At 37.5% G+C, this 18,999-nt stretch overlaps 1 protein-coding gene across 2 annotated transcripts in view; it reads right to left on the bottom strand.

The window, feature by feature from the left end:
* The window catches only part of SOX6 (SRY-box transcription factor 6), a 248,787-nt gene that overhangs the window by 77,855 nt on the left and 151,933 nt on the right, over window positions 1-18,999 (bottom strand). For both annotated transcript variants that reach the window (XM_080619786.1, XM_080619787.1), the window contains one exon: window positions 18,269-18,348. In XM_080619786.1, coding sequence (XP_080475912.1) covers window positions 18,269-18,348 — 80 coding nt within the window. The remainder of the gene's footprint in view (window positions 1-18,268; window positions 18,349-18,999) is intronic.

Consider the following 18,999-nt stretch of genomic DNA (forward strand, 5'->3'; position numbering starts at 1 on the left):
ATGAATGGCCTCTACTTCTTAAATAGCATACCAAATACTTTCGCAACAGGCATTAAGGTGTAATGCAAACAGGCAGCTAATGAATTATCATAACTAATATCATAATAACAAAGATTGTTGCAGTGATTATTTACGCACTTGCTGGTTAATGTGCTTTCAGATTTACTGAAGCCCAATATGTGCAAACAAACTAAGTGTATTTGTGAAAATACAAATAATACATTTTATAGTCACAGATGGAGTTAGATTACTTCAGTTTTCCCTATATGCTCAGTTGTGCATCTGCTGAAAAAAGTTCTTTCTCAGCTGAAAGAATGATTTCACCAGTTACTCATATGTGTTCACTTTAGGGTTTTTTGAACTATTAACATCAGTAATTTCAATGTCTGTCACTTGCTATTCTATATATTGTCAAGGGAAATTTTTATGTGGCCCTAAATTTCATTCAATTCCTGTCTCCTGCCTGTTTTGCTTCTCTCTCAAGCTGCAAAGTAACAGATACCTAATTTCACCACTGAGTGTCTGCCACTTCCAGCTCTTTTTACTGGCTGCGAATTCATTGTACTGGTTCAGAAAAAGAAAAATCACTCCCATTGCTTCTACTGCCCTGCTGTGGATAATAGCCAACCCATATCGAAAATAAAAGAATCTCTACACATTTTAGATACTACAGCCTGTATTGTTGTAGTACTACAAAATAACAGCTTTATTTTATTAAAAGAGCCTAACTTTAAGTGGACCATGGAATATTTATGGCTCTCAGTAGCCCTTTGAAAGAGTTATCTTATGTTTTTATGCTGATCATGGGTCAGAGGTTCAAATCAGCACTTCTTTCTGTCACTCCTTAAATATTTTACTATAATTTACAGCTCAGCAAGAGGACTCATAAAACAAAAGTGTCTATTTTACTTCAGCAACTAATTCTAGCTAATCAAAGCTTTCCAACAAAACAACCCAGCATGAAACTCTGTGTGGAAAATATGCAGAGAACAAAGCGTTTTGTCAAATAACACATCTCATGATGTAAACACATATGTCTCTTATAGGAAATTTTATCGCTTCCACATTATCGGCACACAAAAGGAGCATTCTTGTCGCAGACCTGGTGTGACTGTGGAGCCATCGTCATTGGAAACAAGAGCCTGATTAGGTTCCCACACAGATATGAATAGATTTTCTTTTTTTAGTGTAATGCTGCCTTTCTTATTTCTTAAACAGACTAGGAATTGTGGCTGTAAAAACAGTGAATTGTATTTGGACGACATTTGTTTCTTCATATTTTTTTTAGCTACCCAATGACACCAATTATCCCATATGGTTGTCCTCTTCTGGAAAGTCTGAGTTAATCCACAGCTGTGAAGATGAAGACGCACCCAGCAGGCTCTAAATCTGGTGGGTCTCTTTTCTGCTAATAAAGTCCACAGTCTGCTGGACAGATGTTAAGAGGATTTGTTAAATAAGTCAGTGACAAAGCCCCAGACTTCTGCTGGGGAAAATAATTAGCAAGACCATATCTATTCTTCATAGATTTACATTTCTTGCCTCATCTTCTGAAGAAGCAAATTCTCATTACTTGATAGAGGAGTCCCACAGCACATCCGTCCTGCTCAAAATATGAATGGCCTAAATGATCGCATCAGCATGTATTCAGAAGAAATGATAGATCTTTTTGTACTTGACTTACTTTCGTATGTAGTGTAGTTCCTGCACTATTATTTTAACTTTGGTTTTATTCATCATACTATGGGCTCGTACTGGGAGAGCGTGAATAGCTATTGTCAGCTTAAAATGGCTACTTACATTTTTAATGTAATGGAAATTTAAACTGAAGATGAAATTATCATTTGACTAATTTTTCATTAAATATCATTAACACAGCTTATTCGTAAAAAAAGAGATCACAGATAATACATTCTAGCCCCAAGGCTCATGGTGAATGCTGATGTCCTGGGAGGGAAAAAGAACCCCAACAAACCAAACCCAAAACAGTACCAAAAAAAGAAACCCAAACAAACAAGCAAATGAAAGTGGAATGAGAAGACACTGGCAGCAAGATCCATGTTTAGACTTCTACTGACTCACTTTTCCTTATCTCAGCCATTATGATGGCCTTACAACACAGGCATCCAATCCCAAAGTCTCTCTCAGTTACAGTCATGTAACTGAGGAGAAACACTACAGAACTGAAATATAGGCACCAGTGCAATGAAGAACAAACTTGCCTTCAGGCATATGTGCATTAAGGTGCTCTTAAAATAATTTCTGTTTCGTTTGGGAGCTGTGTTTCTTGTTCTTTGACCTCATCCTACTTTAATGTAATGGAGTAGAAATGGCCATCAAAACAGCTCACTGCTTTGCAGGCAACTCTTATTTAGGCATTGTTCCTGAGATCGTGCCCCTTAGAAATCAAATGGCTTTGATTTCATTGAATTATAACAATTAAAAACAATCTCTCAGCAACTGCCTGTCCACAACTTGTTTACTGTGAAAATGTGGACAAAGCCAAGAAAGAATGCTTAGAACTCAAAGAAATCATCAATCACTGCAAGTAGCTAAAACAATGTATGTAATTTGGCACCTGGCAGTTGCCTCTAATATTTGTTTCCTCTTAGAAAGTAAAGCAGTTGGTTTATTAGTTTTACAGCACCTTGACTAGTTTCCAAGATACAATGTCACCCACAACACCCTTTGAGGCTGCTGGGAATTTTTAATGAGACAGAAGCAAATATGTGAAATAAAATTTCATTCTCTGCCAAAACTATGAATTAAAAATTTATCGTGACATTTTTATACAATTGAAATTCAGACATTATATTAGAGATCATATCACTACAGAATATATGTAATATTGGTTCTATTGAAATAAAGCAACTACTCAGTTCAGAGTGTCAGAATCTGTGATATTTAAATGAGACTTCCTATTTTTCCCAATGTGACTGAGTCAAAAATCTAGCCTTGTAAAGTGTAGGTACTGGTCCTAAGTCCCCCAGAGAGGAAAGTGTATTTCTGCCATGTCAGAAAAGAACAAAAGGCAGGTTGAAAGCTGACCGGGGGAACAGAGTAACAGCTATTAAAAAAAAAATATATTAAAAAAATAATAATTGAAAGCTTTCTGTAGCAAACATGGAGCTCTTTCTTTCTGAGGAGTGATTCCCTTGTGAAACCACTGACTGGAGGGAGAGGCAAAAATCCTCACTGACTTGGCGGTTGTGTCTCACCTCATTTCACTCTCCACCCCCCCTCCTCTTTCCAAACAGACTGCTGGTCTGCAGAGAATATGATGCTAAGCCACTTTTCCTGTAGAGTTTTTAAACTGGGCCTCTGAGAAAGGGTTTGATACAATTCAATGACTGAAGTAATACCTTTGTCCATCTGAGCATTAAATGGCTCATTGAAATACAGCTTAGTTAGAAAGAATTTCAGTAAATGGTGCTTTCAATTTTTTTTTTTTTTTTTTATTATTATTATTCCTCTCCCAACAGATTACAGCCTGGATCCGAAAATGCAGTTCAGTCACTTTTGGTTGCCTCTCAGGTCAGGCCTTTAGCCAGTGTTAATTAAGTATAAGCCCTTTAGAATACTGGAGGTTAAATGAGAGCAACAAACTGGTCTTCGTCAGAATATTACCTCATGCTCTCCAAAAAACTGTAATCTGTTTGGGAGGGCCCTGATTTAAATGCGTTTGTCTTAACAATGAAAATTTATTGAGGGTTTGAGGGGGGAATCCATGCTAAATGCTATTTTGTCCAACAGCTAGTAATCATGAAACATTAAACACCTATTTCCATGCAATATACCATGTCTATCGTGTTTAAAGAACGCACATCATAAAGGAAAGTGCTGCAGCAGACAATTTAGGCTGTAGCAGCAGATACAGCACAATTTTCACCTTGATAAAGTGAAACTATAAAGAATCAATGCATAAGTCAGACAGCTTCCATACCTAATATTCTTCCCTGCAGCTATTAGAAGTTCACATTTTTGTCTCTAGTAGGCATGAACATTAGTATGCCTTCAATTTCATGTCTTCAGCCACATTTTGTTGTCTGTTTCGTTCAATTTGACCAGACCATGAAATTGGAAAGTAGGTGATATTGTCTTTTTTCATCCTAATGATTTTAAATGAGAAAGGGAGGATTTTCTGTAAGGTATTTGTTTACTGCTTTGTAAAAAGTTTCCTAAAGTATTCATAACAATCTTACTATTAAATTCTAAAGAAAGATTTTTAATACATGGTAATTAGTCTTGTCTTTCTGAACACAACTTTACTGTAAATACTCCTGCTTGACTATCTCTTTGTCCCAAGATTCCTTAGAAGAACGCAACCAAGCGATAATTCAGCATTATTACTGCTTCAGTGCACTAATCGCTTAAAGAGCAGCAAGGACCCTATGTTTACTGCCACAAGGCTCCTACAGCCTCCTGGCCTAAGGCAGGCTCCCCAGCCCAGCAGTATACAGATGTCAAGAGGAAAATCCAGGTCCTGATGCAGCATGCTGCTCCATTCCAGTATGGCCTAAACATCTGTTTCATCTGCTGGCATACAACCTGCTGAATACACTGAGACTGCTGCACAAAATAGGGAATTGAATGAGGGTGGAAGTGAGATACTGCAGTTGCATAGGTCAGTGTATGCATTGCTAAAAACACTCTATGCAGAGACAAAAATTAACACAAAATTCTTGGAATCTCAAAACTGAAGTTTGATCATTTGCTGTCTCAGATGGAGCTCTCTAGACTAAAAATCCAGACAAATAGCAAGAAGGACAATGTGATCATTAAAAAGCCCCCAAACTCCTTCTACACAATATATGCTTAGTATTTTTTGATCCTAATGGAGGAAGAGGCCATGACACCTTAGCTTCTCATCTTACTAATTTTACGGTGGTTTAATTCTTCATAGTGTAAGAAAAGGACAAAAGAAAAAGCATAGAAGTATGTTACAGAAATTGTTTGTTGCAGTTCTAAGAACTGCTCTTTATATAAAACACTTAAAAATAAGGTGCATTTAGGAATCTATTACAAATTTTAAAACTCCTATATAGTAACTCAGGAGCTTTAAAACAAGCATCTTTTTTATATAAGATAGGAATATGTAAAAATTGTCAATTTATCTTGAGGCATGAAAAAACCAGCAAGCATTTTACTTGATCTAGATTAAGTTCGGACAAGGAATAAAGGAATGTTAACTGTTCTCATCTCTTCCACTTTGTGTATCTGTTCTCTTGTATTTTGCTACTAACAATAATGGAATAGTTGCATGCAACCATGCAAATTCTTTGAGTTGTTTATGAAAGCAAGATCAAAGCCCAAACTGAGAGTGTATATTTTATTGCTGTATTTTTTCTCAAGAGGAGGACCTAATGAAAGGTTGTTTAATCAGGAGTCTTTCTCTGCAGCTGCAGAGCAGAAGCACTGTCACAGTGCAACCTCCTGGCTTACTCTTTTCCCTGGCCAGCCTGAGAACATAGCTCACCTCTGTGTGCCTGGAAACAGGAGCACAGAACGCAGGATGAAATGAATACTTCTGTGTCTCACCTCTGCATGGGGTGAGCACCTGTACCCAGAAACTGGGAAGTACCTCTAAGACCTTATATTTAAACACATCCTCTGTGAAGCTGAGAAAGTCACCATTTTCTTTGTGCTGCTCATGAAATGGATACACTCCTAGTACTTTAATACTACAGTGTCTGAACGAGGTATATCTGAATACAAACATAAAGTATTCCTAGTTGTCGTGGTTTAAGCCCAGGCCGTAAATCAGAACCACGCAGTCCACTTCCCCCCCCTCAACCTTTCTTCCCTCCGCTTCTGGAGGGACGGGGAAGAGAATCAAAAGAATGCAGCTCCCACAGGTTGAGATAAGAACAGTTTAATAACTAAGGTATAACACAAATCACTACTGCTACCACTAATAGTAATAATGATAAAGGAAATAACAAGGAAGAGAATACAACTGCTCACCAACCGGTACCTCGCCCCCACCCCGCAGTGATCCAGCCCTTCCGGGCACTCTCCATTCTACATCCTGGGCATGACGTGCTATGGTATGGAATAAGGGGTGGATACTGTCCTGGGTTCAGCAGTAGCAGTCAGTTTTTCTCCTTCTTAGTAGCTGTTGCAGCACTGTGTTTTTGACTTTTGGCCTGGGAACAAAGCTGATAACACCGATGTTTAGACTGACCAAGGACTTTGTGAGTCTCATGCTCTGCCAGGGAGGAGGAGGGGCTGGGAGGAAGCGGGGACAGGACACCTGACCCAAACTAGCCAAAGAGGTATTCCATACCACAGCACGTCATGCCAGGGGATGTAACTGGGAGCTACCCGGAAGGGCACCTCCTCTTTCTGTTGGGCTCTCTTTTCCGGCGGGCGGTATCGTATTCTCTTCCCTTGTTATTTCTCTTATCATTATTATTATTGGTGGCAGCAGTAGTGATTTGTGTTATACCTTAGTTACCGGACTGTTTTTATCTCAACCCATGGGAGTTACATTCTTTCGATTCTCCTCTCCGTCCCTCCAGAAGCGGAGGGAAGAAAGGTGGGGGGGGAAGTGGACTTCGTGGTTCTGATTTACGGCCTGGGCTTAAACCACGACAGTTCTTTTTGGTGCCCAACGTGGGGCAAATGTGACAAAATGTGAGCATTAACAAAATCTGCTATTTTAATAAAATATTGTAAATATCAAGAAAAAACAATGCAGCAATATGTAAAAACTTCATCAAATATCTATAGCAGTTTCCTCTACAAAACATCAATAACAAATAGCAAAAACATCAATAAAATCTCTTAAACACAAAGATTTGCATTCCTTCATTTAACGTTGTCAGATTACTGATATGCTACTTTTTGATCACAATTTTCCTGTTATTTACCATGCACAGCGAAGAACGCAACAGACTTACCTTTGTGATTCTTTCGAATTACATGTTGCAATACACAGCTTAGAAAGTGGCAAAAAATACTTAACATTTTTGCAATTTTACAAAAGAACTATGACATACTCTGCTTAAAACTATTAGGTATTTGCTATAGAATTAAGGGGATAAATAAAAGTTCATTTAAGCCTAAATACCTTTAGTAGAAAGTCAGTCACAGCAAAGGACAACTTCATTTGCTTGAAAAAGTAATTTCCAGTGGATAATGTTATTCAACAAAAAAGTGAAGTGTTGAAGATAAATCTTTACGTGTTTGCTTCTAGTAGAATTTCCTTTTGGCATATTTAAAGCATAAATTCTATCTCATCATAATTGTGGACAGCACTAAAGTTAACAGAGTTAGCTTGTTAGCTCTCCTAGGAAAGCAAGCAAGGACCAGGAAGCATGCCTCCAAAGATATCTGCAAACAAAGGCTCTAGTATTTTAAATTCCTTCTCCTGTATCCAAAGAAAGCAAACAAGCAGCACTTATTTAAAATAAAAATATAACCAGATCTATCAGGAAAATATGAAAATATAACCAGATGGTAGCATCGAAGCACAGTTTATTCATTCACTTTACGCTATCATAATATTACTTTCTCTGGTGACACCGTAAATCAATTTATTCACAGAAAGAATTTAAATTTCTTTCTGATATCTTTTTAGACGCTCATCCAAAAATCAGTTTTTTATTCCTTACTGCTAATATAAAATATCTTTAACAGTAAATGTGAGAGGTTTATATGATGAGCAGTTAACTCACAAATTCAGATAGTTTCACACACTTCATGTTTAGAAATGTATTCTGGAATAAAGCTAGAATAAAAAGAAGAAGCTGCTTATAGAGAATCCCTGTGATAAGGGAAATAAAATTATATCATTGAAAAGCAATTAATTACAGTAAGTTTGTTGAATGGATGATAGCTATCAAAGCTTATCAAATTTTGCATTTCAGAATTTCAGATATTTATTTTTAAAAAATGTTAGCACATGGATGGGCTTTGTGAGAGAAGTCAGGAGTTTCATTCAGGCTCATGTCAGAAGGATTACAAGCAATTATGAGTAACTGCTTGTTAAGCTGTGTGAAATGAGTTGGTGAACGAGTTTCCTAGTAAGCACATGTCCATGTCACTGGTACAATTGCCAGTAATGTAGACAATCTGAGTTGAAGTGATCTAAAAACATAATTATTCTCCTAATCCTCCAGGGGATGAAATCAATTCAGGCCTGAAGATGGTTATGCAATTGCTGCTTCTAGTGTAGACCTTCTAGGGTTTTCAACCTGGCAGCAGACAGAAAAACAGAGGCATAAGTAAAAGAAAAAGAAATCAGGAATTGGAAAAAAATAAGTAGCAATAAATCTTCACTAGAAATATTTCTTAAGATCTGGCATAGGTCCATGGGTTCATTCACAGCTGGCCATCGAGATGGAGAAATTGTCAAATATGATTGCAGTATTTCCCCGTGTAGAACTGTACAGACACAGAACAAGAAAGCAAAGCTCTCTGGCCACTGCTAATCATACTGAAAGGCAAAAGCACTACAACTGAATTCCTACAGGCTCCCATGACAGAATAATGAGACACCGTCCCAGTAATAAATGGGTGCAAGCAAGAAAAAAGGAAGAGTCCCATTTAAACTACCTCTCTCAATTCCCATGTCTGAATTCCCACCTTGTGAGAAGATGCTGAGAGAGCTCTACATTTAAGAGCTGAATTTTTGAAAGTGCTGCTTGGGGTTTGAAGCTGTAATGTTTTCCTACTTTTAGAAGAGACATAAAGAGTTCATGTGGCAGCCATTCTATTATTTTCACTAGTGAAAATGGATGAAAGGCAGGGATATAATAAATATATACTGGCTTTACTGATCAGGAGAAGCTTTATCAGTCATCTGGGAAAAAAAAGTCACTCAGGAGCATCTATAGCATCCCATTCAATTAACATACCATTAAAAATGGTTTGCCCCTGTTCAGCATGCTGTGTTACCTGATAAGTCAACATATTTAAAATGTACATTTAAATACAGAAAACAGTGCAACGTTTTCTTTGTGAAGCGAAAACCAACTCTGGTTTACAGGTATTTTAAAGCATTACAAATAATTGTGCTTTACAGGCTGCTTAGCAGATCTCTCTCACTGATATTTTACTGTATATTTAGAACTTTCGTGCACCTTCAAGGAAAATTAAATCATTTCCTTAAAGGAAGTGCACACAAAATTATGCAAAACATATTCAAATGGGTTTATAAAAATTACATGTAAAAAAAATAAATCACATTTGCACCTCAAAAACAGGTAACTGGGAAGTTACTATTACAAATTTCTTATAAACTGATGCATTTTACACAAGTAAATACGAATTTGGGTTAAGAATGTCATGATTTCAGAACTGTGGTGGGTGTGATGGTATTTCAGCAACAGTGCTGGGACCAGATTGAAATGGTTTTGATGCCTGATCTTAGCCCTCCCCTAGGTGTTGAAGACTGCAGGAGAAGAGATAGCCTGTACTGGATGAATTACTATAGATAGGTCACAGATGTATTATTTAATAAAGCTGTAGACTGGTTAAATCTTGTGACTTGTTTTGTTTCTAGTGTTTAGAACAAATGATGCAATTTCTCTGAAAGGACTTCATTTCTTTTATATCTTTGCTTCCAAACATGTCGGTGAACATGACAACACACTCAACTATTTCTGCACCTGAAATATTTCTTCATCTTTTCTCATACTTAGCTATTTGTTATGATTCATGCATGACACCAAAATACATGCTCTATTGTGTTGACTTCACTGCATTTTGTGAATAATTCCTTCAAGTTTTGAATAATTCCTGACATTAAGCATGATGTGTTTTTCTTCCAACATTCCTTCAGATACTCCTCTCTCCAGTCTTTTTCTCAGGACACTTTCAGCCTTCTGTGTGTCTCCAGCCATATGCAGCCTTCATGCTGAGACTTAAGAAGAGACAAATGATACCAACACTTTCTATGAGTTATGATACTTTTCTAGTTTCTCAATCATATGGATTCTAAAAACTTTACAGACCAAATACATCTCAGACAAACAGGGTGCTGGAGGCAATACCATTCCTATTTCATTGTCTAAGAAGACTCAGTGATAGCAATAGCAACACAGAGAATCGATGACTTCAATTTCATCTTCTGTGAATTTCCCTTTCTTTCTGAATTGGGTCAGTGGAAATACTTTATTATAATCAAAGATCCTCTGAAATAAGGCAGGTGATGATGTTTCTACTCTATGCATCTTTAAGAGAATTCTTCAGCTTCTTTTAAGCACGTGTGTGTGTATTTTTACATCTAGAAGCTCTCATCTAACCATCCTTGTTCTTAGAACTTTTAATTCAGATGAAAAGTGAGTTATTAAGGTGTTTTGTTGGTTTTTTTTTTTTCTGTAGCAATTAGTCAGGAAGGAATGATGATACAGACGCATATTATTTTCCTTTGTGTATAAAACTAACTTAAAAGTAATTTTTGTCTCTAATCTGATTGATGCTAAGTTCTTAAACATCAAAATATGTTAACACCTTCACATGAAAAAATCCTACATGTTTGTAATTTGTAGCCAAATTAAGCAGCTTGCTCTACAGTTACCAGAAGTATAATAAAATTCCAGAAACATATTCACTTGCAGCTAATTCCAGTAAGGCATACACCATATACATTTCTAGAAAGCTTGAAGGAATCCAACTGCCAGCTCAGAGTATGCCTCCCAGTCAGCCTATTCCCCAAAGGAATGCCACAGTTTTAAAAGAGCTTTAAAAAATGTGCTCATCCCCTGATGGCACTCTATAGTACTGGTGCCTCTGGTGCTCTGTCAGTAAATGCATCAGTAGCTTATTTGCTTCTTACTGGCTTCTGAGTGAATACATACCCCAGGGAGGAAGCTTCGCAAAGCACAATTACTTTTAAATAGAGATTTGGCTTTCAGTGAGGGGCAGCCAGTGGTTAAGACAGCAAGAACGTCTTGTTGACGCTGGGGGCTCAGACTCCTCCAGTCACTTGGGCTCAAGCTTCTGCCTTGATACAGACTGAAGAGACACAGGAAACCTCCTGCAATCTAGGCTATAAGGATGACATCCTTTTTAACATACAAGTTTCCTGATAAGTGAGTTTATATTTGTGCCATTTATGATTTCAATGGTAAATTCTCCCTGGAACAAAGCATATAAGCCTGGAAGGCAGCTGTCCTGCTTGGTAAGATCTAAAGGTGAAAAAGATAGGCATCACAGAATCATAGAATCATAGAATAGTTAGGGTTGGAAAGGACCTTGAGATCATCTAGTTCCAACCCCCCTGCCATGGGCAGGGACACTCCACACTAAACTATGTCACCCAAGGCCTCATCCAACCTGGCCTTGAACACCGCCAAGGATGGAGCATTCACAGCCTCCCTGGGCAACCCATTCCAGTGCCTCACCACCCTCTCAGTAAAGAATTTCTTCCTTACATCCAATCTAAACTTCTGTTTACCTTCTGTCTCCTGTTTAAGTTTTAACCCATTACCCCTTGTCCTCTCACTACAGTCCCTGATGAAGAGTCCCTCCCCAGCATCCTTGTAGGCCCCCTTCAGCTACTGGAAGGCCGCTATGAGGTCTCCACGCAGCCTTCTCTTCTCCAGGCTGAACAGCCCCAACTTTCTCAGCCTGTCTCCATACGGAAGGTGCTCCAGTCCCCTGATCATCCCAGATGTCTGCTCCCAAGATGCCAGATAGAAAAGTCTTCCCTCTTGGTAGAGGAGAGAAGGTGCAGGAATGAAGCACTTTCAAAGGTGGAGGAGTGGTTAGTTATCTGAAGGGAACAGAAATGGGGAGCTACCAACACCAGATTGGGTGACAGTCCAGCGACTAGTGTCCTACCTGCAGTGAGGGGAAACACAAGGTCAGGACCGGACCCAGGCTTGCCACAGCCGAGATAAGTACTAAAGCTGCTGCAGACTATAGAAAACAGTCTCTTTCTTAAACATTCCTATAAATTTTTTATTAAATAATGTGACACTGTTCCATTAAGCAAGAATGGGAATAACAAAGACATGCTGTTTAAAGCAGTCATTGGAGATGCAGGGCATTAAATGGGTGAGAAAAGGGTCTTGCAGCTGCAATGTTGCTGTGCCAGGCTGATTACTCTAGCTAAGGGATTTGTTTGCTTCTCTGTCCATTTTTACTAACTGGAAATGAATAGGGAGACTCCCTCTCATTTTGATCAGGAATGCCATTACTGGTGGAGCTAGGAAAATCCCCCTAGCCAAAATTTCACCAGACTTGATATTTTACTGCCAAAAGCCCCAGTTTTGATGGGATGTTTTTCCTTATTAATATCACTTTGCCAGATAATTCAGGGCTGAAGATGAGAAGGAGTAGGAGAAGATAGTGTATTAAGAAAATCTTTGAAAAAGGAGGTTATATGGTAAAATATTGAACCAATGACATCATTTTCATTGATACTGCCACTGATATAATTCAACTTGATAACACAGATATTACATACAGGGACATAAACATTCAAGTAGGGAAAGGCAGAAGTATAACTATTTCATTGATTTTAATTAAATTTTCCTAAGTATGGCAAGGTTGGCATATTTTTAATTTTATTTTCATTAAAGGGCTTGCATGATCTCTCAGAGCCCTAATAAAATCTTTCAACCTCTTTCCTTCCTCTGCTACAACCCAAATTTCTACGTAAGAAAAGGAGCAAAATATTTAATTTACTACCTCCATGTACTGAAATTTGCACACACCATTCCCTTAATTTAGGCCACTATTCACTATATTATAATAAGGAACATTCTGTTAAAATATGCCCACCTAGAGCTCAGTAGTCTTTGAATGCTAGATAAAATCATTCTATAAGGCTAATGAAGACAGAAACTCTGTCTGTAACAATATTAAGTTTGTTTTCTCTAGTGATTCGAAGAAGTGAGCAATCAGTCAGTAATACATTGAGGGAAATTACTTGTCTTGTAGGAATTCCTGCTGACAGTCACTCACTCACAGTGCTGACCCAAACATCTACCCACTGACAAACAAATTACAGTATCTAACTTTGAAAAGGTAAGTAGGTGTTTTTAATTTTGATTGGTTTCACCAAACCTCTTTCACATTTACCCAATCACCATTCTTCACCGTGTTAAAAAAAAAAAAAAAAAAAAAGAAAACCCTGTGGGTTTTCCATTTGAAAAAATTATTATTGCCTATATCCGAGAGTGTTATGTCAGATAAAACTGTTAAACTGTGTCTAACCAACATTAAGACTGGCAGCCCTGCCAGTGACTGACTGGGTGAGTGAACACATTACTGAGACAGCATTGTAGAAATTAATTTTCTTCAATAAAGTGATTTTTAAGGCTCATATATTCCACAATCTAAACATATGTCACTGTTTCATAAACAAAATAAATGGATTAAAATAATACATTACCAATATGCTGACACATGGAGATATTTTAATTAGAAATACTTAAGCTGCGTGATATTTAACTGCTATATTTGTTGAAGAGGAGCATGCATCATTGCATAAGACATAAGGCAGGTACATCACTTTGCATGATGCGGTACCAGAGTGGGACCAAATCACTTCCAGTGTGAGCTATCACTATCAGATCACATTAGCCCCACTAAAAAATTGCTTTAAGATTACACCATATAGAGGAAACTCTGTAAGAGCAGCAGTCCACTAAAACATCTTTTTCATTGAAATAATAAGTCACCAGGATTCTAGTTCCAGAGAATAATATTTCTTCATAAAAAGCCACATTTAACATCTTAGCTATTTAAAGGCCATATTTACATGACTGTCGCATTACATTGGCCGCTTTCCTGCACATTCTTCTTGACATACTTTAAGGACCAGCACTAAAATAGCTGAGGAAAGCAAATGTCAACTATGTCCTGAAATTTATATGTGTGAGAGAATTGGAATAAGTAGAAATGTAATATATTGTTTACTGTACTGAATGCCCTCTGTTCTCTAAAGGTCAAAAGCATTGTAACCTTAGAGTTACAGTTTCTGATTGTTCCCAGGGTTAAATTCATTATAAAAATTAATGGTTCAAACCCCTCAACCTTCAGATATATGAGTATTCATGCCTCCATCTGCTGAACTGTTCAACTAAAAATAGCATTCTTTGGCCTTCCCTCTACTAATATTGTGCCCCTGAGGCAGGCTATGCAATGCTTCAGCAGCACACTAGATCTGCACCCAGCAGTATAAAAAAAGGTCATTTACTTTCTCTGCAGTTAGAAGAGAGTATGGAGGAGTAGGATAAGATGGGACGGAAGAAAATAGACAAATATGTGTTTAGTTAAAATTTAATTTTTTTTAAAATGGATTATAAAAACTTCAGGCTTCAAGAACACAGCTGCAGCTATGCTTAAGACTTGCCAAGGTTCATTAGTGTTATAAGCAATAAATTTTGAAGGACAAATTACACAAATAATTTGGGGAAAGAGTTATGAACAAAAGCTTTTTTGTTTTCTTTTTTTTCCTAGAGCTCACTTTGTTTAGGAATAACTTCAGCTAGCATCATTGTAGCGTTTCTATTTCTATCAACAGTTTATCAGTTGCGATTGAGAGAGTTGCAACATTTCCTTATTTATCTCATAGAACACTTGATAGAAATATCTAGAGAAAAGGCAGATTTTTTTCTTTTTAAAACAATAAAGACCATATATTAACATTCCTTGTTTGAAAGTAAGGACATATAGGTGCCACCTCTGCCACGGAGACTTCCCAGTAATTAGGTTACTGCTACAAGCACCGTGAGAGCTGGGAAAATCCATTTCCTGATCAAGTTCACTCATTTAGGAAGATTACTGGGCACACGTTATCTAGAATCAGTTAATCTCAGTGCAATCATCTGACAGCTAGGGAAAAATTTCAGGGAAAAGGGGAAAGGAGAGAAACTCCAGAGAAAATGGATATAAAAAAGAGGAGCAAAGGGAAAATAAAATTATTGATGTGTTTTACTGCTCACGCTGATTAATTAAAGCAACACGCTTCCGTTACACACATGCATCAGAACTGGTTCACACACCACTATGCATACCTGCTACAGGTGTATTTGGTGATATATCTGTAAATTATTTAGCAGAAGGTTGATCTGACGCAATTCACTCAGTTGTTTGAAGCTGCAGGGGTGACAGAAATAGCCTGGCCCTTCCTCTTAGACCGTACCTACAGAACTGTTCCCACATCAGCAAGACCCTCCCTTATGCCGACATTCCTAACAAGGCTTGGTCCACATATTTAAATCTTTGGCGAAGTTGTTGAGAAACTGGCGAGACAGGGCTGAGCTGACAACAGGAAGTATGGAACACAACATCATCAATGTCACCTTCATGAAATAAAAAGAAACTATCTGATGTCAACACAAAGCAGAGCAAGCCACCACATCAGGAACATGGACTGGCATAAACATGTGGTAATTACTACTTTATTTTATGATATTCAAAGCTACAACTGAATATTAATGGTATTTTACCACTAGCTGATCAATGTGATACAAACTCTTCAGAGTGGATGGGTCAAACAGGTCTGTTGCTAAAGGAGAACCTCATACTTTTATTTTACTTTTTTTTTTTTTAATACGAGGTCCATGAGAGTGAAAGTAGTTATTTGAGAAATTCCTAGATATAATTCCAACAGCTTTTTAACATAACCCACGGGTGAACACAAACATACAATTCAGAGAAAATACGTTTTGATTCCAATGTGTTAAATAGCTTGAATAAGATGGGCAAATTATTAATTACAAATTGCCCACTGGAGAAATATCCTCCGTGGAACAATTGCTATTGTTACATGATGTACCTGGGAGTAAGCTTTGTTTTTGTGCTATTAGATTCAGAACTTCCATAGAAGTTGTCTTAACACAGAGAAAGATGAGAACACAGCATTGTTGCTAGCTCCTACCTAAGAACGATCATCCCAAAAACTCATAACTGAAAAAAGACAAGAGATTATAAAACAGAAGCTGACAGAATTTCCACTGCAGCTGGATATGGATTATAGAATATGATTTTGGAACTAATAATAACGCTCTGGTAAAGTTGAGATGTTAGATCTATTGCAAAGCTTTTTACTTTAAGTGGCTTTCCCTTCCCAAGTTTTCCAAACATAGATATTACATGCACGCTCACATGTAGAAACAAAACCAAACCTGCAAATTAATTAGCTATTTCTCCCACTGGCTGAAAGGAGCAGAGATTAGTTTTGTGATCAGTACTTTTAAGCACTTGGGAAATACTCAGATACCATGGTCACAGCATTCGTGTAAATAAATAAGAGGGTGGGGCACATGGAAAAAAGGAAACAAAACAGAGAAAGAAGGGGGAAGGGAAGCAAAGATGGAAAAATGAGCTGAAATGCTACACCCCTAACAGTCTTCATGACGCATCAGGTATAACAACAAATTCTCTCCAACAAACACACCCAAATAAGAGTTCATTTAGGGCAGGGAACATTTAGGGAATTGACACAAAGAAAATAGTAATAGCATGAATAAATAAAATTTACTTCAGCCATTTGACAGAAGAGCAGGTATCAACTGAAGGTTAAGTACTCTACTACTTAAGCTCTCATGACCATGAAACATTAAAGGCTTTGAAATCCCATAAAAGTGAAATTAAGATAAAATAGAAAAGGGTGAAACAAACAAAAACCTCCTCTTTTACAACAAATACGTCTGAAGGAAAATTTAGGCCTCTCTAGCACTTACATGTTTCTGAACACACTTTCTCTGCACCACTTTCTTTGCTGGTTGTTTTCTCTCTACTTGCACTCATCATGTTTAACAGCTCAGTTTATAATTTCTGCAGATTAATGAAGGTGTACTATTGCTGTAGGTTCTAATCAAGGCTGATGTGCAAATAGATCTGTGGGTCAAGCTACAAATGGATCTTGTAAAAGAAAAGAATGTTAGTGGTTTAGATCCTGTTTCTTTTGCAGTTGAACAGTTTTTATCCTTTTCTGCCTTGCAGTCTTATGTAGACTCACTATTTGTTGTGCTGAATTTCAAAGGTAGCAAAAATAGTCTCTATTCACAAAGCTGATATCTAAAGTCTTTTCTCAACTAAAACTAATGAGACTTCTGCTTCAATAAGTATTCAAATACAGATTTTCAAAGATACCTTATTACTTTTCCTTTTGAAAAACTTCCCTTTGGTTTGAAGCCTGTCCAAAGTACAGTCTTAATATAATACTATCATGACCCAACAGTATTTTTTGAAGATCTTTCCCTGCAGTGTCAGGGCATTCTCTTTTCAAGTTTTGATTGTAGGTTAGATCAGACCTAAGCTCAAGGGTCTTTTTCACCAGTTCTGGACCACCAGTGAACACTGAGATCTGGTCCCATTCTCATCCTAAGTAAACTCTGTGACAAGAATATCAGCAATAGGTAAATATGAGAGGATTTTTAATTTGCTTTGGTCCCTCTGGAAAATGATATAATTGCACATGGATAAGCAAAGTAGATATTTGGCTATTAGCATGGTAGCTCTTTAATTGTGCTTTTTTTAAGCACAATTTATTCTTGTTATGCATCTGAACCCAACTCTAACCTAACTCATACAGGGGTTTCAAAGGTTTACTTGCAAATAGTTACATGCATCTTTAATGGCCTTTCCTCTCACGTTCACTGTCACTTCCTTTACACACATTTTAACTCTGAAAGCTTTTGACTATTTCTTCATTATTTATAACATTGTTGTGTCTTTTCTCGTGAAATTAAAAACTCCTTGCCACAAAAAGCTAGCTAATAATACGGTACATAAATCTTTCTTTCACAACATTTCATTCTATATATGCCAAAAACAAATGAATGTCCAAACCAAGGCCCCTGACCATGCTTGGCTTCTGACCAGCTTAATGCACAGAAAGGTTGAGATAACCTAAAGACAACAGCTAAAGAGTTTGCAATTTATTGTATTGTCAGCACCACACTGTCTGAAATAAGGAAAATACCCCAGTAACACACATTTATTTTGATACACTCACTGCTCCAATTCAAGGTAGTACATTGCAGTTACAAGGGAGAGACTAAATGAAAATACAGTACAAAAAGATCTTTGAACTTATCTCCCATCAATTGGTCATATAATTAAAAAAAACACTATTAACTCTGCCAATATAAAATACACAGAACAATGTCTTTCACTCACAGTATCAAGGTTGGCCACACGTAGCTACATTTGCAGTACCATAAGTACATAAGGTGTTAATCCTCCTGGGCTGTGCTCAAAAATTATTTAACATTCAGACTATTATTTAGCATACAGCTGGTTAGCAGTTTTCCCCTAAAATGTTGGCTTCAATCCCACATTTTTTTGTTCTGGCACATACCTGGAGCTGTAAAGGGCTGAGTCCAGAAGCAGCAGCAGCTGCCATTGTTGATGGAATGAACTGCACAGGGTAGTTATCACCTGTCGGGAGAACAATGCGTGCAGGTTCAGACAATGAGCAGAGAATAGCAGCAGACAAGTGCAAACATGGACCTAGGATTGTCTGTGCTCCACAGCACTCCTCTAAGCCTAAACATCTGCAAAAACAAACGGCTTCGCTGGGCATGGACTTGCCATTCTCCCTTGGAACTTTTTTGTTAGCAGATAGCTGGTAGGCAAACTGGCAAAACATAAATGTGATACTCATGATTTTAATTTTCAAAAGCAGATGTTCAAATCAAGCGTATAAGCTTGGGCGCAAAATGGGCCTTAAGGCCATAGACACACAGACAAGATACCCCAGGAAACCCCAGTGGTTCCCAGAGGAAAAAAATAGTTGTCACCACATGTTTCATAAAACAGAAGAAATTTGTTACAATTCAAAAAATTTCGTTGCTGTTTAATGCAAGGTGATTTCTTTCCAGTATTGAGTGGCTCTTTCCTGGGAAAGATATCTATTTGGCTCACAGGTTGAGGATGATTCTGGTTTTACTCTGTCTTAGGACACCTCGTTTATGTAGCCGTAGAGAAAAGCAAAATTAAATAATTTTTAAAAATAGCTTGAAATACAATTTTAACTTTCTTTTAGATCTGGGACCCTAATGAAGTTGATAGATTAGGTTCAGTTACCTG

Source organism: Psittacula echo, assembly GCF_963264785.1.
Source record: "Psittacula echo genome assembly, chromosome: 5".
Taxonomy (NCBI): Eukaryota; Metazoa; Chordata; class Aves; order Psittaciformes; family Psittacidae; genus Psittacula; species Psittacula echo.